Source organism: Phoca vitulina, unplaced genomic scaffold, assembly GCF_004348235.1.
Source record: "Phoca vitulina isolate PV1807 unplaced genomic scaffold, GSC_HSeal_1.0 scaffold17, whole genome shotgun sequence".
NCBI classification, from domain to species: Eukaryota; Metazoa; Chordata; class Mammalia; order Carnivora; family Phocidae; genus Phoca; species Phoca vitulina.
In genome coordinates, this window is record NW_022589720.1 from 563,810 (window position 1) to 581,755 (window position 17,946).

Genomic DNA, 17,946 nt, shown 5'->3' on the forward strand with positions numbered 1-17,946 from the left:
TTGCTGACCCACCTTCCCGGCCTGTCCCTGGCACCGTGGGTGTGCTGACCCACCTTCCCCAGTCTGGTCCCAGGCACCCTGGGTGTGCTGACCCACCATCCCGGCCTGGTCCCGGGCACCGTGGGTGTGCTGACCCACCTTCCCGGCCTGTCCCTGGCACCCTGGGTTTGCTGACCCATCTTCCCGGCCTGTCCCTGGCACCCTGGGTTTGCTGACCCACCTTCCTGGTCTGGTCCCGGGCACCCTGGGTGTGCTGACCCAACTTCCTGGCCTGGTCCCGGGCACCGAGGGTGTGCTGACCCACCTCTGGTCGGCTGGTATAGCAGGAACCATTATTGCTGCCCCTTTCTCTGAGGGAGAAGCAGGGCGACCCCGGGCAAGCCCACTGGGGCTCCTTCCTGGCGCGGTATGATTTGGACACGGATTGTTACAGTGTTGCTCTAAGCTGAGCTCTCCTCTTCCTGTCTCCTTTGTTTCCCCAGCACTGCAAAAAAAGAAGACATAAAGCAGAGTGTTAGAAAGCTACTCAACAGACATAATATTGTGTTTGGGGACTACACGTGGACTGAATTCGATGAGCCTTTTCTGACCAGAAACGTGCAATCCGTGTCTATTGTTGACACAGAGTTAAAGGTGAAAGACCCACAGGTACCTAATTCACTGTGAGGAGGAATCATTAATTCTTAGCTGAATACAGAGTCCATGTCATGAGGGTGCCTGGCTGGCTCAGTCTGTGGAGTGTGCGATCTTGATCTTGGATTCATGAGTTCAAGCCCCACATTGGGGGTAGAGTTTACTTTTAAAAAAGGAAAAAAAGAAGTATCATGAATACGTGCTTGCTTCTTTGCTGGTCTGTTGTCAGAAACTGCCTGATTTACCTTTTGGTTTGTTCGATGGGCACCAGCTCTGTGAAGAGCCAGGTGCTGGGAGTAGATGTGACCCTGCTGTCCGGATGCTCACAGCACAGTAGGGGACAGATGGGAAACCAGAGGCAGGATGCAGCGCAGTGGGGTGGTGGGCTACGCTGACGAGACCCCCCTGCCCGTTCCCTGTTCTTGAGGCCAGTGTAGGACCATAGGAGACATGGGGGCTACAGCTGCAGAGAGGAGATGGGCTTTCCTTCTAGACGGTCTTCATTTAGTCCATCGTGTGGACTGTCTCACCCACCACCTTTGTGTGAAAGGGTGGATGTGTTGGGGCATTTCTGTCGGTATAAAAACAGCCCAAAGTGTCTGCCTCAGGAAGACGTATCACCTGTATCTGTGTGGTTCGCGTCTCATAAAGAATCAATTTGGAAGAACTGGCTTGGCAATTTTGCTTGCAAGGTGGACCTCTCCATTCGTGTGCTGGGACTAACCCTTGTGGCTTTGTCAGTTTTATCCATCCTACTTGATTTTGGCCAGCCTGAAGGAAACAGAAGAGCTTTCCACACTACTGAGGAAGGACAGATTAAAGGACGGATTTTAACGTTCTCATCTTTGAGTTGGCACGTTCACCTAGAGAAATTTGTCCTAACGATTATGTGATTTTATAAAGATACGTGAACTATATATGTTTTGTTAATGATGGCTAATGATTTGAAATATCTTAATTATCTATTAGTCAGAGGTTGGCTAAGGAAATGATACATCCACACCCAATGTGGTATAGTTGTGAAGAAGCACACGCTGATTCTTATCTACTGACAGAAAATGTTTCCAAGCTCTACTGAGAGGGAAAGGCGCAGTTAGAAAACTATGCAGCTGAATCCATGTTCGGTCAAGTATGTGTGGTGCGTCATAGACCAAAACATGGGTGAGGTTGGATGTGGGGGGCTTTGGCATTCTTCCTTCTGTTTTTTTGTATTTTTTCAACAAGCATGTAACTTTTATGATTACAAAGAACAGTAAAGTCCTTTCTTGAATAAAAGCAGGGGGAAGTATTTAAAAAAGAGCTAATACTAAACCTGAACATGGTAGCTTTTCTACCTAATCTAAGAACTGGTTTCTGACATTCTGCATGTTCGATCTTTGTTTTTGGATGTTAGCATCTAACTTCGATGACTAGAATTAGGAAGTGAGTTATTTTTCAGTTTGTGTGGATTTATTTGGTTTCCCTTCTCACCACAGCCCATTGATCTGGGTGCCTGCACAATTGCACTTCACGTCTTCCAGCTGAACGAGGGCGGCCCCAGCAGTGAGACTCTGGAAGAGGAGACTGAGAACATCACTGCAGCAAGTCACTGGGTCCTGCCTGCAGGTGCGTGACAGTGACAGCAGGCGGGCCACACTCGAGACACAAGGTCAGACGTCGGCACGTGGCCTGGGCTCCAAGTCAGTTAGCTGAGGAGTTTGCATTCATCCATTTGTTTTGAACGCTTTCAGCATGTCTTATTTCTTGTGAAATGGACAGCATATCATAAAAGAGGAAAGTAGAGACCTTCACTGTAAGACTGTGTTCCTTCAGGCAGGTCCCTCTAAGATGGTGCTAATTGAGAATCTGAAGGTGTTCTTCTTTTCCTGCCCAGTTGCTCACCTGCTGCGTGACTCCTTCCTCCTGCCTTCTCTTTGCTTCTCTGAGGACTTTGCCATGGTTCTAGCAGGTGGAGTCGGGGGGTAGCTCAGTCCTCGGGGCTTATGTCTGAGGTCCTGAGAGCTGGACTAGACCTGCCGCTGCCTTGCCCAAGTGCTGGCTGGCGGGGAGAGTGGTGGGTCAGGGACGTGTTCATGGCAGAGTGCAGGTCCACAAAAGACAATTGTGGGGTAACGTGATGAGAAAGTGATTCTGTACTCCATTTAATTATCTGTCAAAAGTTATGTGACTGGCAGTTACTTAGCATCTTTAATTTTAAGAATTCAAATATTAAGAAAAAGTTCAAAAAGTTAACTTCCCTATAATGAGAATCTTAGCCAGCCACGCATGGGGCAGTGGAGAGCATCAGCGGCTCAGAGCAAACGTCAGTGGTCAGTGTAATAGCCTGCTTTCCTAAAATTAGGTTTTTGTTTTATTCTCTCCCAGCTGAATTCCATGGGCTTTGGGACAGCCTGGTATATGATGTGGAAGTCAAATCTCATGTAAGTTTTTTGTGCTATTTTCCAAGAAGGCCGGTTATTTGAAGTGGGATCAGTACTGTGTTGTTCTCCAGCATCTTGGAGCCCTTTGACTCAAATAGGCTTTGGGAACTCAGGCCCACCAGCAGCCCGTGTCCTGCATATCTGTCCTCCGGGGTTGCCCCCGAGCAGAGTGGTCTCTGGGGAGAGAAAGGGGAGGGTGCCCAATGTGAAGACAACTTTGATTGGATTGTGCTCTTAAGAACCCATTGGGACTGAGGAGGCAGGGTCGAAGGTCAGACAGAGCAGGTGGGCAGGCCTGAGCAAGCACCAGCTCATCTGAACCCTTCAAGGGGAAGGGCCCTTCTGCATGCTGTGGGGGACTCTGGAGGTTCACCCCCACGTCCCCCCAGGCTGCAAGAACACAGTCCTGGCTGCTGTCTCGGGCATATGTGCTGCCGCTTGCCCACTGCCCCGTTGTCCCCGAGGTCGGAGACGCTTGTCACGTGACCAGTCTCGTCCCTTTGTGCGATCTTGGCATCTTTAGTGAAAGTGACCCTCGCGTTTGTCCTTTACACTTATACTGTAACAGCCAGCCTGTCCTCGTGTGGCATCTCAGGTGGCGCGGTGGCAGCTTCCAAGGGGCAGCCCAGGGCCTGTCCCCACTCCCCGGGTGTAAGCTCCAGCAGCACATCTGGTGGGAACCTCTACTGCAACGGCACCTTTGACTGCATTTTACCTTTCTTCACTCAGCTCCTTGACTACGTGATGACAACTTTGCTGTTCTCAGACAAGAACGTCGACAGCAATCTCATCGCCTGGAACCGGGTGGTGCTGTTGCATGGTAAAGCATGTGGGCTTTTACTTATTTAACAAGATAAACTGTGTGAAATCGGGCTTCTTTACTCATCCTGTTGACCTTTGAGGAGTTCCCACTCTGTTTTCTGATGCAGCCAGAGTTGCCTTAGAATGTCCCTTCCCTGACAAGCCGATCTAACTCATGTTACTCTGGGCATCTGCTACTTGACCTGCCACTTGGCAGCCACCTGATCACTGCCTTGTGACTTTTCTACATTATTATCAAACTTTTCAAATAACTGTCTAATCCCCCAAGTGATCATATGATTCTTAGGGCAGAAATTGCCTCACGTTTCTTTGTAGTGTCCTTAGAGCTTCACTTTATGACTGTAAAGCATGACAGCCATACTCTCCTGAAATTCTGTCTGAATCTTCTCCGAGGAAAACATTGGGTTTTTCGGGGCGCCTGGGTGGCTCAGTCATTGGGCGTCTGCCTTTGGCTCAGGTCATGATCCCAGGGTCCTGGGATCGGGTCCCACGTCGGACTCCCTGCTCAGCAGGGAACCTGCTTCTCCCTCTCCCTCTGCTTGTATGCTCTTTCTCTCTCTCTCTTTGTCTGTCAAGTAAAAAAATAAAATCCTTAAAAAAAGCATTGGGTTTTTCTTGATGTCCCTGGTTAGAAAGGAATTGAGGGAACACCCAAGTGAAATGGGGGTGCAAAGTCATTAGCTTCTTACATCAGTTAAGGTTATAGGTTGCTATGCAGTCCTAAAAAGTGTCTATTAAGCAGCAAATATGCTCAGCACATTGTCCTAATACTAGGTTTTGAGTAGGCGATCAATAGGTATTTTAATTAGTGAAATAGCTAATTTTCTCTTTAGAATTGGTATTTTTTTTTAATTGTTGAGAATGTGTGCAGAAAATCAGAGTTGAAGGTGCCTGTCCTCTGACAGATGCATTTGTCCTTCACATTGGTCTCAGAGCTGCTACAGGGCTCTGCGCTAAGTGGCCCACGGGGAAGAAGCTGTACGAGTGGGGCCCTCACCTGGTTGCCATTCTGGTTTAGTGTGGGCCCCGGTGAAATGAGTGTCATGAGAGGTGTTTGACCTTTCGCCAGGTGTCTTTGTGGATTGTATAGAAGACACGTGGGGACAAGGAGGGTGTCAGTGAAGATGTCAACCAGGAAATGTAGCCCTCTTGGGATGCTGAGGGGAGTTGTGTGCCAGGAGGCAGTGCTCTGTTGGGGGCGTGGGAGCTAAGACCAGAAACACGAGCTGAGTTCAAACTAGGAGGAAAAGGGAAAGACTCGTGAAGCGTGTTGGTGATATTTTACAGCACTCACGCTGCTGGCGGACTTCTTTGTGAGTTAGCAAGCAGTGCTTGGGGGAATAACATTCATAGCATTGAGTTCTCCCTATTTTGTATGCTGTGCATAATGCACCCACTTGTTAAAACGCTGGCTTAACATTTGCTTGGGTTTTGTTGCAGGTCCTCCGGGAACTGGAAAAACATCCCTGTGTAAAGCGTTAGCCCAGAAACTGACCATTAGACTTTCAAGCAGGTAACTTCTGGTAATTTGAGAAAGGAGAGCAGCAGGACGGGATTGCTTGCTTCTCGTTTGTGGCACAGAGGTGTTTTTATTTTTTAATCATTTCCCTTGACTCTGTATGTAGTCCCTCTCATTTCCCTTGACTCTGTATGTAGTCCCCTGGGCTCGGGAAGTAATTCAGCTCTCTTTCAAGGCAGGTTAACTAATTCCTCAGTACTCAGCGGTGCCAAGTTAGGGTCTCAGTCTTTTTAAATTGATGGCACTTGCTTTACAGTCAGCACGTGGTCTTTCTGGTGACTTCCTGTACGCATCAGAACATGTTTCTGCTTTCGGGGGTGGGATGCTTGGGTGGCAGCTCAGGATGCTTGCTGCGCTTGCTGATGGTCACTGTTCCGTCACCTGGGAGAGGAGTGGCCAAGTCTCTCAGGCTGGGTCTGTTTCTTCTTGAGCTCTGGCAGCTTCATCACATTTAGACTCTACGTGGCCATTGTTTCAGGTACCCCCGCCCCCATTTTCTGTTGATTCGCAGGTTCAATGACCTGATATTGTCCCACGGGCACTGATATCCTTTTTGGTCTTTTCAGGTTTTTAGAATTTTCTGTGTTCCATTTTGGGCCATTTTTCAAAATATCTAATATGCTTTTAATTCCATTCGGCGACATCTTCATTTCTGATAATGTATATTTCTTTTCGGGAGGTTCCGCTTGTTTCCTCTCATACTTTTCATCTCTCTGATGCTGTGCTCTGGCTGAAATGCTCGAGCAAGTGTACTGTCACAGTTTCACTTTCTTCTCTGCTAATTCCATCGCACTTGTCACTTCTGAGTCTCACTGTTGCTGGGTGGTTCTCCTGCTTCGGGGTCAGTTTCTGCTTGTCCTGCCAGCCAAGCTTTGATCGAATGCAGACCTTGTTTTTGTTGGATTTTGTTCTGGTGGGCATTTCCGTTACTTGTGATTTAGCGTGACCCTCTTGAGGTTTGTTCTTAAGCTTTGTTGGAGTGCGATCTAGACTGAATGCTGAAGTGAGGCCCTTCGGGGGTCTCAGGGGAGCCCCCTGAGTCATAGTGGATACTGTCCACTTGGGCCATTGGGAACGTGAACGTCCCAGCTGTGAACACCAGGAACCGTACAGCTCAGGGCTCTCCAGCCTCATGGGATTTCCCTTTTCTCACATCCCTGAGTGTTCAGCAAAGACCCAGAGGGACCCTGTGATGATTCCTAGAGCTTTTTTTTTTTGAAATATTTATTTGACAGAGAGACACAGTGAGAGAGGGAACACAAGCAGGGGGAGTGGGAGAGGGAGAAGCAGGCTTCCCGCCGAGCAGGGAGCCCGATGCGGGGCTCGATCCCAGGACCCTGGGATCATGACCTGAGCAGAAGGCAGACGCTTAACGACTGAGCCACCCAGGCGCCCCTCCTAGAGCTTTATTCCTACGTATCTGCGTCCCCTCTGGAACTCTGCTCGGTTGCCTCCAGCTGCCTCAGGTTCCTAGAACTCAGGCCTCTGTGTCCAGGTCGGCCCGGTGGCTGCACACTTCTTGGGTCCCCTCCAGGGCTGTGGCTGGAAGGTGCTGCAGGCAGAGAGCCAGAGCACTTTAGGGCCCCCTCAGGTCCCGTGTGGGGTGACAGTCCTCCATGCCTGCCACCCAGTCCCGTCACAGCTGCCGTTGTGATTTTGTCTCATTTTCTGGTTGATTAATTCGGAGGGTTAATCTGATACTCATTACTCAGTATGACTTTAGATGAGGGAATCCTATGAGGTATACTTTGATCTATTCTTCTTTTCAAAAATGTCCTGTAGGTATTTTTATGTTGGGAAACTGCTCTATATCTACCCTCTATTCTATGCTTGGCGACTTGGGTTTTTGTCTTGACGTACTGAAACACATCTGTGTTTTAAAGATCTCTTGGGGCGATTTCCTAAAACACGGGAGACTGAAGATGTTACTATAAGAAATACAACTCTCTGAAGTACAACCATCTGGAAATACGCATTTATTTTTTGGCTTTGAAGTTGTAAAAAGAAACTTTAGCGAGCCTTTGTTGCTCATCTTATCAAAACGCTTAGAATTAAATAGTAGTATTCAACCCAATCTTTATTTCGTTAGGTTGTCTCTCCCCTTCCCTCTTTTGTGAACAGAATTAGTAAATGGAAAGCCAATTATAATTTTTTGAAAGTGACTGTTTTTCTTGTGTGGACTTTCCAGGTGCAGAGGACCTGGCTCGGCATCCCTTCTGCCTCAGTCTCGCTCCCTGTCTGCTTTTAGTTAGAAATAAGCGTGTTCAGGTCTCAGCCGCCTCCTGTGCGTGCAGAGGGTCAGTGGTAGATTTCAGTCAGTATGTGCTGAGGTTCACTTTGGGGCATCTGGGCAGCCCTGGGCTCGGGAAGTAATTTTGTGCTGCGAAACAGGTTGTCACACTCATTTCAGTTTTAGGGAAGGAAGAAAGCATGTTCAGCTCCAACCAGAAAGCTCCTGACGATTATGTTTTGTTTTGCCTGCCAGGTTAACTACTGGTAATACTTCTTACAGCGCTGGAGATGTGAATTATGAGTAGATTAGAAGTGAGGGAGATTTTACTCTTGCTTTGATTCAAATGAAGATATTATTCAATTCAAAACACTTTGTTTGCTTTAACCAGAACCACTGACTGCATGTCATTAGGTTTTCATAATTATTTGAGCCCTTGTTGGTATTACCTTGTAATTCGTGATTGCCTCGAGCCCTGGTTAGTAACTGGTGATTTAACCAGTTAGTGGGCAGTGCTAAAGAAGGAGTGGTTGCCACTGGGGGTACCTGATTTGTAAACCAGTCGTCTTAACTCTGTTTTATCCTCCCAGGTACCGGTATGGCCAATTAATTGAAATAAACAGCCACAGTCTCTTTTCTAAGTGGTTTTCGGAAGTAAGTATTAGCATCACTTCTACTTCTCAGGATTGCCAACCTTGTAGTTGAAAAGGTGTCCCGTGTAGTAGGCAAACCTTCTCCTCCAAGAACATGAGAAATAGGCAACACGTGACTGTGTGGCTGACTTCAGGGTCAGAGGGAAGTTCCAGAGCTAAGCAGTAACTTGGAAGTAGTGTGAGGCCTGAGAGGACCCTCTGCTCGTCACATCCATACCTTTGAGTGGGACAGACACTCAACTTTCTCTTAGGGAGAGAACCCTCATTCTAGCGAGGGCCGCATCCTCAGCTGAGCACGCCCCCAGGGCCCTGAGCCTCGTTCCTCTATCTGAATCGCAGGGCTCAGCCAAGGTGACGTTGTAAGTGCCCCTCAGCACAGGAGAATGCCGCCCAGGCACCTGTGTCAGTAGATCCCTCTGGTGGGTGGTGAGCCAGGACAGGGAGCACTTGTAAGGCATGCACCTACCAGCTTGCATGTTTGCATCCGTGACCCATCTTGTTCCTGGTCATGGGGACGGCAGGGAAAGGGAAGGAGGAAGTGCACAGAGTGTGAGGCGCCCATGCCAAGCAGCCCGGAGCTGAGCCGGTGTGGGTTCAGGCTCGCTGTCCTGGCGCATGGAATAGGGCAAGGCAGCGTGTGGTCCGCCTCCTTCCGTGTGGCCCTGGCTTCTTGGATTTAGGGATTTCTCCAAGGGGCCGTCAGGAGACAGTGGGCTTATCGGGCCCCTTGGGTTCAGACCGAGGCTGGGAGGGGACCATGGGTACATGTCTACACCAGGCAGCGTGAAGAGTGCAAGTCGACACTAAAGGAGTATTTTGGTTCCAGAGTGGCAAGCTGGTAACTAAGATGTTCCAGAAGATTCAGGACTTGATTGATGACAAAGATGCTCTGGTGTTTGTGCTGATTGATGAGGTATGCACATCTGGACGTCACACCTGTGACTGAAGCAAATCCAACCCCTGGCTGAGCCCGGCCTCCGTCCAGCCCTCCGGTCACGCAGCCCACTCCTCCTCGGCATCCCGCACGTCCAGCTCCTGGCAGAGAGGGCGCAGCACACCCCTCCACTCGTTCCCCGCGTGCTCTGTTGATGCCTCCCATGGCTGCCTGTGGGGCCGGGCGCTATCCTTTTCCACCTTTTGTCCCGTCCCCACAGGTGGAGAGCCTCACGGCCGCCCGTAATGCTTGCAGGGCAGGCGCTGAGCCTTCGGATGCCATACGCGTGGTCAATGCCGTCTTGACCCAGATCGATCAGATTAAGAGGTAATGCTGACGTGGTGGCGCCACGTGAGAAGCCATGGGCAGGGTGTGAGGTGCCTGCACACCCCTAGACCTTACTTCCAGCTCCTCTGACTGGAAACAGCGGCTGCTGCTAAGTATCAGCTCTGTCTTTGCCCGTCTGAGGTGGTATATATGCTAAATGCAATAATTAAGAATTAAGTACTTGTACTAAACTACTGAAAATATAACACAAAACTTGAGTGTGGTGAAAACTCACATGATGCAGAGAAGCACATGACAAGGAGTGAAACACGCCACGTTCAAGCACTGGTGCCAACACCGCCCAGTGTTTGTTAGCCTTGAAGGGCTGGCGATGGGCAGGTGAATATCACCTGCATGCCCTTCATGGGGCCAGATTTCGTCTCTCCGCAGTCCAGCCTTGCAGGTCCAGAGCCTGTGGTCAGTGTGCCCTAAGCTGATCCAGCTTTAGGGAGTGACTCCTACTAAACTGACTTACAAGGAAGTGATGTCCAAACCAGAGCCCCTGTGTGTTCCCCACAGTGTTTCACCGCCCCCTCTGCTGATCACAGCTCTCACGGTGAGTCCTGGGAGTGCCGTCCTCCACTGAGGGTGCCAGACTCCAGAGCACCGCCTGGAAGCTAGCTTACTGCATTTGGACTCACAGGGAACTGAATTGTGCTAAGGGCTGTTTCCTCCAGGCCTTCAGGGTAGTTGTACCACAGAGGCTCTGATTGCCTGAGATGCGGCTCTTGGGGTAGACTGCAGGGGCCGCTTGCTTCCACCCTGCCACAGGCCAGCCACGTGCGAGGTGCAGCCCCTCCTCATCTCTGCTTCCTTCCCTGCCCCTGTTCCTCAGTCTGCTTTCTACCCCTGTGCCTCCTTCACCTGAGGGCCTTTGCTCTCCCTGGAGTTTTCTACAGCATCTGACTCCTGGCAACCCCTCCCCAGCCTCCGCTCTCCAGACCACCTCAGTTTCTGCCACTGGCCTCTCATCTCTTCGGGCAGCCTAGGCAGCCCATGCCTGGCCTTCTCCCCTCTTCTCTTGCTCACCCCTTAGAGGCCTGCGGGACCACCTGGACCAGGTATCAGGCACACTCCCAGGGCAGTCATTCAGCTCTGAAACCCCATTTCCAGGGTTCCCACTGAGCCCCAGTGCCCCTCCTGTCGCCAGCAGGTGTGGGCTCAGGAGGGAATAGAGACACGTGGGCCTCTGGTTTCCCTCGTACCTTCTTGTCCCCTTTTACTTCATGCTCCCTGTTCAGGCCCCTCAAGGTGACCCTTCCAGACCTTCCTTTGTGTGTATCTGACTCTCTGGGCTCCTAGGACCCCTGCACTCCCTGCCCCTACCCTCACTGGCTCACCCCTGCTCACCCTGTGCTATGCACCTGTTGCTAGATACTAGGTAAAGCTGGCCATTCAGCTTCCTGCAGCCTGTATGCCAACCACGGGCCCCAGGGGAGCATGCTCCCCAGGGTGCCTTGGGCCTTCTCTGTGCTGGCCCACGTCAGTGAACAGACTAGGCAACAGTGCTCTTTTTGCAGAGCTTAGAAGCTAAAGGGGGAAAGCAGCTGGTAAACAGGATAAATAGTTCAGCTTTGCAACGTGTGGGGGTCATGAGAACCATGTGGAGAGCAGTCACCCGGGCATGCCCAGCAGGTTGATGGGGCAGTCAGGACTGCACACAAGTGAGAGCTTCACCACGCCACGGTTGAGGGAAGAGAGGAAATAGTGAAGTGGGAGTCTAGGAGAACTTTCCAGAAGGCGGAGGAGCAGAGGGTCTGTTTGGTGCACTGTGTTGCGGCCAGGAGAGCCTAGTGGGGAGTTGCGAGTCCCACAGGCACTCAGGCGTGAGCCTTGGAAGACTTTGTGTAGGCCACTGTTGGGACTTGGAGCACAGTGGCTAGGATGCTGGCTGAACACCAGAACTTTCATGGGCGGAGGGTGTGAGGGAGTCACTGAGGCACCTGGTGACTGGTGCGCACTCCTCTACCTTCAGGCACTGCAACGTGGTGATTCTGACCACTTCCAACATCACAGAGAGGATCGACGTGGCCTTCGTGGACAGGGCTGACATCAGGCAGTACATTGGACCGCCGTCTGCAGCAGCCATCTTCAAAATCTACCTCTCGTGTTTGGAAGAACTGATGAAGGTGCTGGGTGTCTTTTCACTCTTCTAGCAGCGAATTTCTCATGTTTTTCCATTCCCTGACATAGCTCAAAATAGCTAATTCCAGTATGGAGTGAGTTATCTGAATGTGGCATCAATGGTCTTAAAAAGTTGAAGACTGCAGTTGTGTCTGGCAGGTTGAGCTGTTAGTTGAAATTGTGGCCACTGACTCAATATTTTTGTTCTTTTGGCACAAAATGATGATCATGACTATTTGATCTACTGATCTGCAGGGGATGAGTGAGTGGGAGGGAAATGGTTGTGGTAGCCTACCGGCACGTCCTGGTCCACAGAGAGACCTCCTGGCTAGAGGTCATAACTCACAGGGAGACCTCCTGACGTCATAGCTCACAGAGAGGTCATCCTGGCTGGAGGTCATAGCTCACAGGGAGGTCATTCTGACTGGAGATCATAGTTCACAGGGAGACCTCCTGACTGGAGGTCATAGTTCATAAGGAGACCTCCTGACCGGTGGTCATAGCTCACAGGAAGGTCATCCTGACTGGAGGTCATAGCTCACAGGAAAGTCATCTAGACTGGAGGTCAGAGCTCACAGGGAGGTTAATCGGACCAGAGGTCATAGCTCACAGGGAGATCAATATGATCGGAGATCATAGTTCATAGGGAGGTTAATCTGACCAGAGATAATAGTTCACAAGGAGATGTCCTGACCAGAGGTCATAGTTCATAAGGAGGTCATCCTGACTGGAGGTCATAGCTCACAGGGAAACCTGACTGGTGGTCATAGCTCACAGGAAAGTCATCTAGACTGGAGGTCAGAGCTCACAGGAAAGTCATCTAGACTGGAGGTCAGAGCTCACAGGGAGGTCATCCTGACTGGAGGTCAGAGCTCACAGGGAGGTCATCGTGACTGGAGGTCAGAGCCCACAGGGAGGTCATCGTGACTGGAGGTCAGAGCCCACAGGGAGGTCATCGTAACTGGAGGTCAGAGCCCACAGGGAGGTCATCGTGACTGGAGGTCAGAGCCCACAGGGAGGTCATCGTGACTGGAGGTCAGAGCTCACAGGGAGGTCAATCTGACTGGAGGTTATAGCCCACAGGGATGTCATCCTGACTGGAGATCAGAGCTCACAAGGAGGTCATCCTGACTGGAGGTCAGAGCTCACAGGGAGGTCAATCTGACTGGAGGTCATAGTTCACAGGGAGATCAGTCTGACTGGAGGTCATAGTTCACAGGCAGGTCATCCTGACTGGAGATAGTCATTCACAGGGAGACTTCCTGACTGGAGATTGTCATTCACAGGGACGCCATCCTGACGAGATCATAGTTCACAGGGAGGTCATCCTGACTAGAGGTCCTAGTTCACAGGGAGACCCCCTGACTGGAGCTCATAGTGCCGGGAAGGTCATCCTAAAGAGGTTGTCATTTACAGGCTGTCATTGGCTGCGGTGTTAATGTCCCTTTGGTCCTGTTTTCTAACAGCAGCCATGAGCAAGACAATGCTCATAGTCGATCTCGTGTGAATTACTTTAACAGGGACCTGTCTTGCACCTGGGTGCTAGGAGTTCTGGCACTGGGCACAGCAGGCCCGAGGCACGCAGTACCTGCTCCAACAGCAGCGTTCCTCGAACCTTTGCATCTGGGAAATGTGCAGTAAGCAAGTCAGGCAAAAGACAGGGAGTTACATGGTATCACTATGACCAGGTGGTGGGGGTGGGATTGACCGTGATGCCCTCAGCAAGGATGACACAGCCTATGACGGGGATGGGAGAGCTGGTGGTCGTGGCATGTGCATCCCATCCTGCTTCTCGGTGGCATGGAGAAAGGGAGGGGCCTCGTGGAGCTTTGACTTGAGGTCCCAGGTGAACTCCAGAAAGTGTTGCTGCCGAGAAGTCAGCGTGATGGGACCCTGCTCGCAGTCACACTCGCACTTGGGCCATGCATCCAGGAGATGTTCTAAGGTTTAGTCAGATGGTTTACAGGAAATTAGGATGTTCCGATGATGTAGTGGAGATCTGGCCAGTCCTGAAGGCTGTTGCATGTGACTGGCCCACTCTGTCAGGAGCCAGCAGTTCTCACGTGCACCTGGATGGCCCGTGTTGCTGGGAGGGGCCGCGGGGGGCAGTCCCGGGGAGGCTGCAGGTCTGAGGGAGTGTCACTTAGAAAGCTGAGAACACTCCCACACAAACCCCGTCTTTTAAATTTACCCACAGCCTTCACCATATCTCCAAAATGTACGGAGAAAGCCATTTGTTCTTTGTTTTCTCTCTTGGTTTCTTAGTCAAAAGAGTTCATGTTAGAAGTCATTCGGTAGTGGTCGCTGAGCGCCCTGACCTGGCAAAGAGTGTCCCACGGGCAGACACCTGGCCTATGAGGGAACTCTGGGGCCCAGATCCAGGGTCAGGCTGTGCCTTTGCACCACACAACAGTCTGATCTTAAAAACAACAAGTGGAGACTGTCCTCGAAAGGCAGGCCAAATCCTGGTTCCTGGACCCAGCTCTGCTCCGCTGGGTTGTGGTTTACCATTGAACCCATTACCAGGCTGGCCTCAGCCCCTCCAGGTCCCTCCCTGCCCTGACATGTGGTCAGGACACATCTTGACTAAAAGCACAGAAGAGCCTGGGTTGCTGCCGGTCTCTTGAGACGTGTTTTGTCGTTTGTATTTTCACGTGTGTTTGAAGGAGCAGGGGCGTGTGTGTGCGAGCGGGAGCCGCCTGAGTGCTGGTGTGTCTGCTTGCGTTTCTGTGAGAGGGGCCGTGGTTGCCTGCCCTCTGGGGGCTGTCCCCGTGGCTGACGGCCTGCACTCCGCCCTGCGGACCCTGCCCTACCGCCCCGTCTCTGTCTCCAGTGTCAGATCATATACCCTCGCCAGCAGCTGCTGACCCTCCGGGAGCTGGAGATGATTGGCTTCATTGAAAACAACGTGTCAAAGTTGAGCCTCCTTTTGAGTGAAATTTCAAGGTGTGAATTGACTTCATTTTTGTAGCCAAGAGAAGTGCGTCAGTTGTGGTAATGGGGGGTTGTAGCTGACTGTAGCAGCTGGGGCTGGTGGTGTGGGGTCAGAGGACAGGCAGTAGGATCCTGAGACATTTGTCGCTATGTGCTGGGGGAGCTTCGAGAGCCCTCAACCACCCTGGCCCCGGGTTCCTGGGCCAGAGGGTAGAGGTCAGCTGCCCTCCCACAGGCGGCTTTAGAAAACAGAAAACAGTGCTGTGCTTCTTTCCGAAAAGATAGATGTTCACATTTAGGCTCTCTTCACACACTGATGATTTCTAAAACGGTATTTGTTCAATTTGTACAAACTGACAAGAAGAAAAAAGTGGAAGCTTCTGTTTGAGCGAGCAGAGCGAACACCTGCAGAGTACTGCGCTCGGTGATTTGGGAAGGAAAGGGAAGTGCACGGCCCGGCCGCCCTGGGTGCCAGGAGGGCGGCACTCCGGACCCGAGCACTGACAGGGCAGCTGCACGTGTGCTGGGGGCCCCAGCCGACAGCGCTGTCACCTCTCAGAGGGCTTTGGTGATCAGGGGCGTGAGGAGGGAGGGTGGGAGATGGAGCAGAGCCCTGAAGGACAGAGCTTGGGTAAGTTGGAGAGAAGCGGGATCTCCGCAGGTGCCGTGTGTGCGGGGGACCTCAGGGGGGTCTTACTGCAGAGACGCCTTCTGAGCAGCGAGTTGGAGCTTCGTTCTGAAGCCGTGACGCTTGTGGAAGGTTCTGAACAAAGGGATAGCCTGAAGAACAGATGATTTTTTGGATACTCTGTTGAAGAGATTTAAACCGGTTGAGATGGGGCAGGGAGGGCAGTTCAGACACTTCACAAAAATCGGCGTGGACCAGCCTGGTTTCTGAGGAGCTGCGCCCCACGCGCCCACTGTGTCGTGCACACGCTCCGAGGCAGGTGGCGCCTTAGGGCAGCAGCTGAGGACTGGGGGAGACCAGCCGTAGGGGAGGGGACTTTCAGAGATGACGGAAACAGGCCTGAGCCTGTCCCCAAACGCGGTTCTGTTCATAGGAAGAGCGAGGGTCTCAGCGGCCGCGTCCTAAGGAAGCTCCCTTTTCTGGCCCACGCCCTGTACATCCAGGTGAGTGACCCGCAGCCTTCCCCACCTCCGGCACTCTGCTCTCCCCGCCACCGCTCCGTGTGGCAGGGCGTGGCCTCGCCGGGAGTTGCACGGGACCCTCATTTATCTCCGTGTCTAAGTGCTGGGCTCCTGGGTAGGGGGACGAGTGCGCCTCGCTGCCCCTGTGGTGAGGAGGTGGCCTGCTGGCGCCTCACACAGCGCTGTGGCTCGCGGACAGCCCACGCTGGGCCCTCCCTGGCCCCCACAGGGGTGCTCGCGCGGAACAGCACCTGGGTTCCCCCCGCTTGCCCTGTGCTGTGGCTGCACCCCTGCTGCTGTCAGTTGGGGGGGCTGCCAGTGGCCCCAGCGCGGGCAGGAGCAGCCCCCGTGCCTGTGTCTCCTTGCAGGCCCCCACCGTCACCATCGAGGGCTTCCTGCAGGCCCTGTCTCTGGCAGTGGACAAGCAGTTTGAGGAAAGGAAGAAGCTCTCGTCTTGCATTTGATCTGAGCTCCCTGCCTGTGGGTTTTGCAAGTGACATCACTGCTCACGGCCGCAGCTGCCCAGAAGTCTCCGAACACTCGGCGCACGTCTCTAGGCAGAAGCTCACGAGGCTAAGCAGTGTTCAAAGAAGTGTGTTGTATTTACATGGTTTTAAGACAAACAGCCTGTCAGTTTCACTGTTTTGAAAGTTATTAATTCACGTTCTGCTGTCCTGTAAAGAACTGTCTAGATGTGCTCGTTCCATTCTGCGTCTGGTGGATCGGACGTACACAAAATGCTGACAAATGTTGTTTGAAAAAGGCAATCGCCATAGGTTTCAAGAAACAAAAGAGAAACTATATCACCTTAAATAAAGTAATCACAACATTAAAAACGTTGCCCTCACTGAAGATAGAAGGCAGCTTTCTGACCTGAGCTCATTATTGAGTGCACACATTTCAGAGACTTAATAAAGCCTATTCCTGTGTTCTAGAAATGGAGGAGAAAACTCCATAGAGCATTCTTCAGGATAACCAGTCACGGTGCTGTTTGTGGGCACGTGCGGCCTCGGCGTTCGGGTTGGCTCGGGCCGCACAGCCTGCCGCCCGCCACGGGCAGTGTCACATGGTACTTCGGCCTCTCATTGTGTTCCTTCGGCCACGTTCCTGCGGCTCAAGTGCAGATTCACATCAACAGTGTAAAGTAAACTGGCGAATCGGCGTGTCTCACGGAATGTTGTGTTGTGCTCTTACCTGTTGCTAAAATTTCGTGTTTGTGTTTTATATACATTATTGAGGAACATGTTATTTCTTGTTACAGAACTTTTTAAGTATTAAAACTTTTCCCCAGAATTTTCTCATTTTGATCCTCTTATCACTCCCCAGTGCTCTGAGTTTTTTTGAAACATTATTCCCATGATTGTTTAGCTTTTAGCCAGTTTTATGCTTTGAGGTGTAAGAAGGGACTGTGCCTGTTACGGGAATGGTACCAAGAGCCAGATTCAGAACCTGGACCCACTCCTGCTTAGGGACCAGAGCCTGGTTCTGTGGTTTCCTTGAAACCCTGAATTGGGGGTGAAAATGTGGTCCTTGGGGACTAAGGTCAGGAGAAGAGGGGTACGCCATGCTCCAGGATTGGGGGACCCGGAGACAACTTCGTCTCGCGAGTTCGCTACTGAAATGCCTGATACCCAGGTGCGCAGATGGAAGGAAGGGGCCAGGTACCAGCCTGGTGCAGACAGGTGGAAAAACGGCGAGGGAGACAGGCAGGGGGAAGAGCAGCCCAGAGGGACAGACGAGGTGGGGCTGGGGCCCTAGAGCCAGAGGCTGCGGGCAGAGGACGAGAGATCTAAGGGTGGGTGAGTCCACCAGACCAAGACCCATTTCCCAGAAAGTGGGCTCCGGAGGTTCTGGGGGTGCCTCTGATGGGTCTGCCTGTGGGCCACTAGAGGGGGGCACTGCCCTGTACAGTGGGGCAGGAGGGGGTTCCAGAGCTCAGCGGGGGGCCCAGGGCGGACAGAGCGCTTAGCAGAGGCCGCCAACCCTGCCAGGCTCTGCACCCCCCCCCCCATGGGCATGTCTGTGCCTCGGGCTGTGCATGCGAATGGACTTCTGTGCAGGGGAGGGGGCGGCAGGGGCCAGGGGAGCACAGGGCCTCCTCAGGACCTAGTTCACCAGGCACGTGTAAGGAGAAGGCATGTGGGCCATCCCACCCGCTTGGCCATCCTGAGAGGCCTGCTGCAGATGGGTGGGCCAAAGTG

At 52.1% G+C, this 17,946-nt stretch overlaps 2 protein-coding genes across 2 annotated transcripts in view; one reads left to right on the forward strand and one right to left on the reverse strand.

Annotated features, from left to right (window-relative positions):
- Nucleotides 1-333, reverse strand: part of BRD9 (bromodomain containing 9) — a 30,575-nt gene extending 30,242 nt beyond the window's left edge. Inside the window, exon 1 of the mRNA XM_032415172.1 lies at nt 301-333. Coding sequence (XP_032271063.1) covers nt 301-333 — 33 coding nt within the window. The remainder of the gene's footprint in view (nt 1-300) is intronic.
- A 123-nt stretch (nt 334-456) lies between these two features.
- TRIP13 (thyroid hormone receptor interactor 13) lies at nt 457-17,031 on the forward strand (the record flags this gene model as incomplete). Its single annotated transcript, XM_032415173.1, has 12 exons — nt 457-648; nt 2,109-2,238; nt 2,998-3,053; nt 3,783-3,873; nt 5,316-5,388; nt 8,215-8,278; nt 9,104-9,190; nt 9,432-9,538; nt 11,514-11,667; nt 14,496-14,608; nt 15,658-15,727; nt 16,114-17,031. Coding segments are annotated over 12 exons (1,233 nt in total), but the record flags the coding sequence as incomplete, so codon positions are not given.
- Nucleotides 17,032-17,946: the final 915 nt, after the last annotated feature.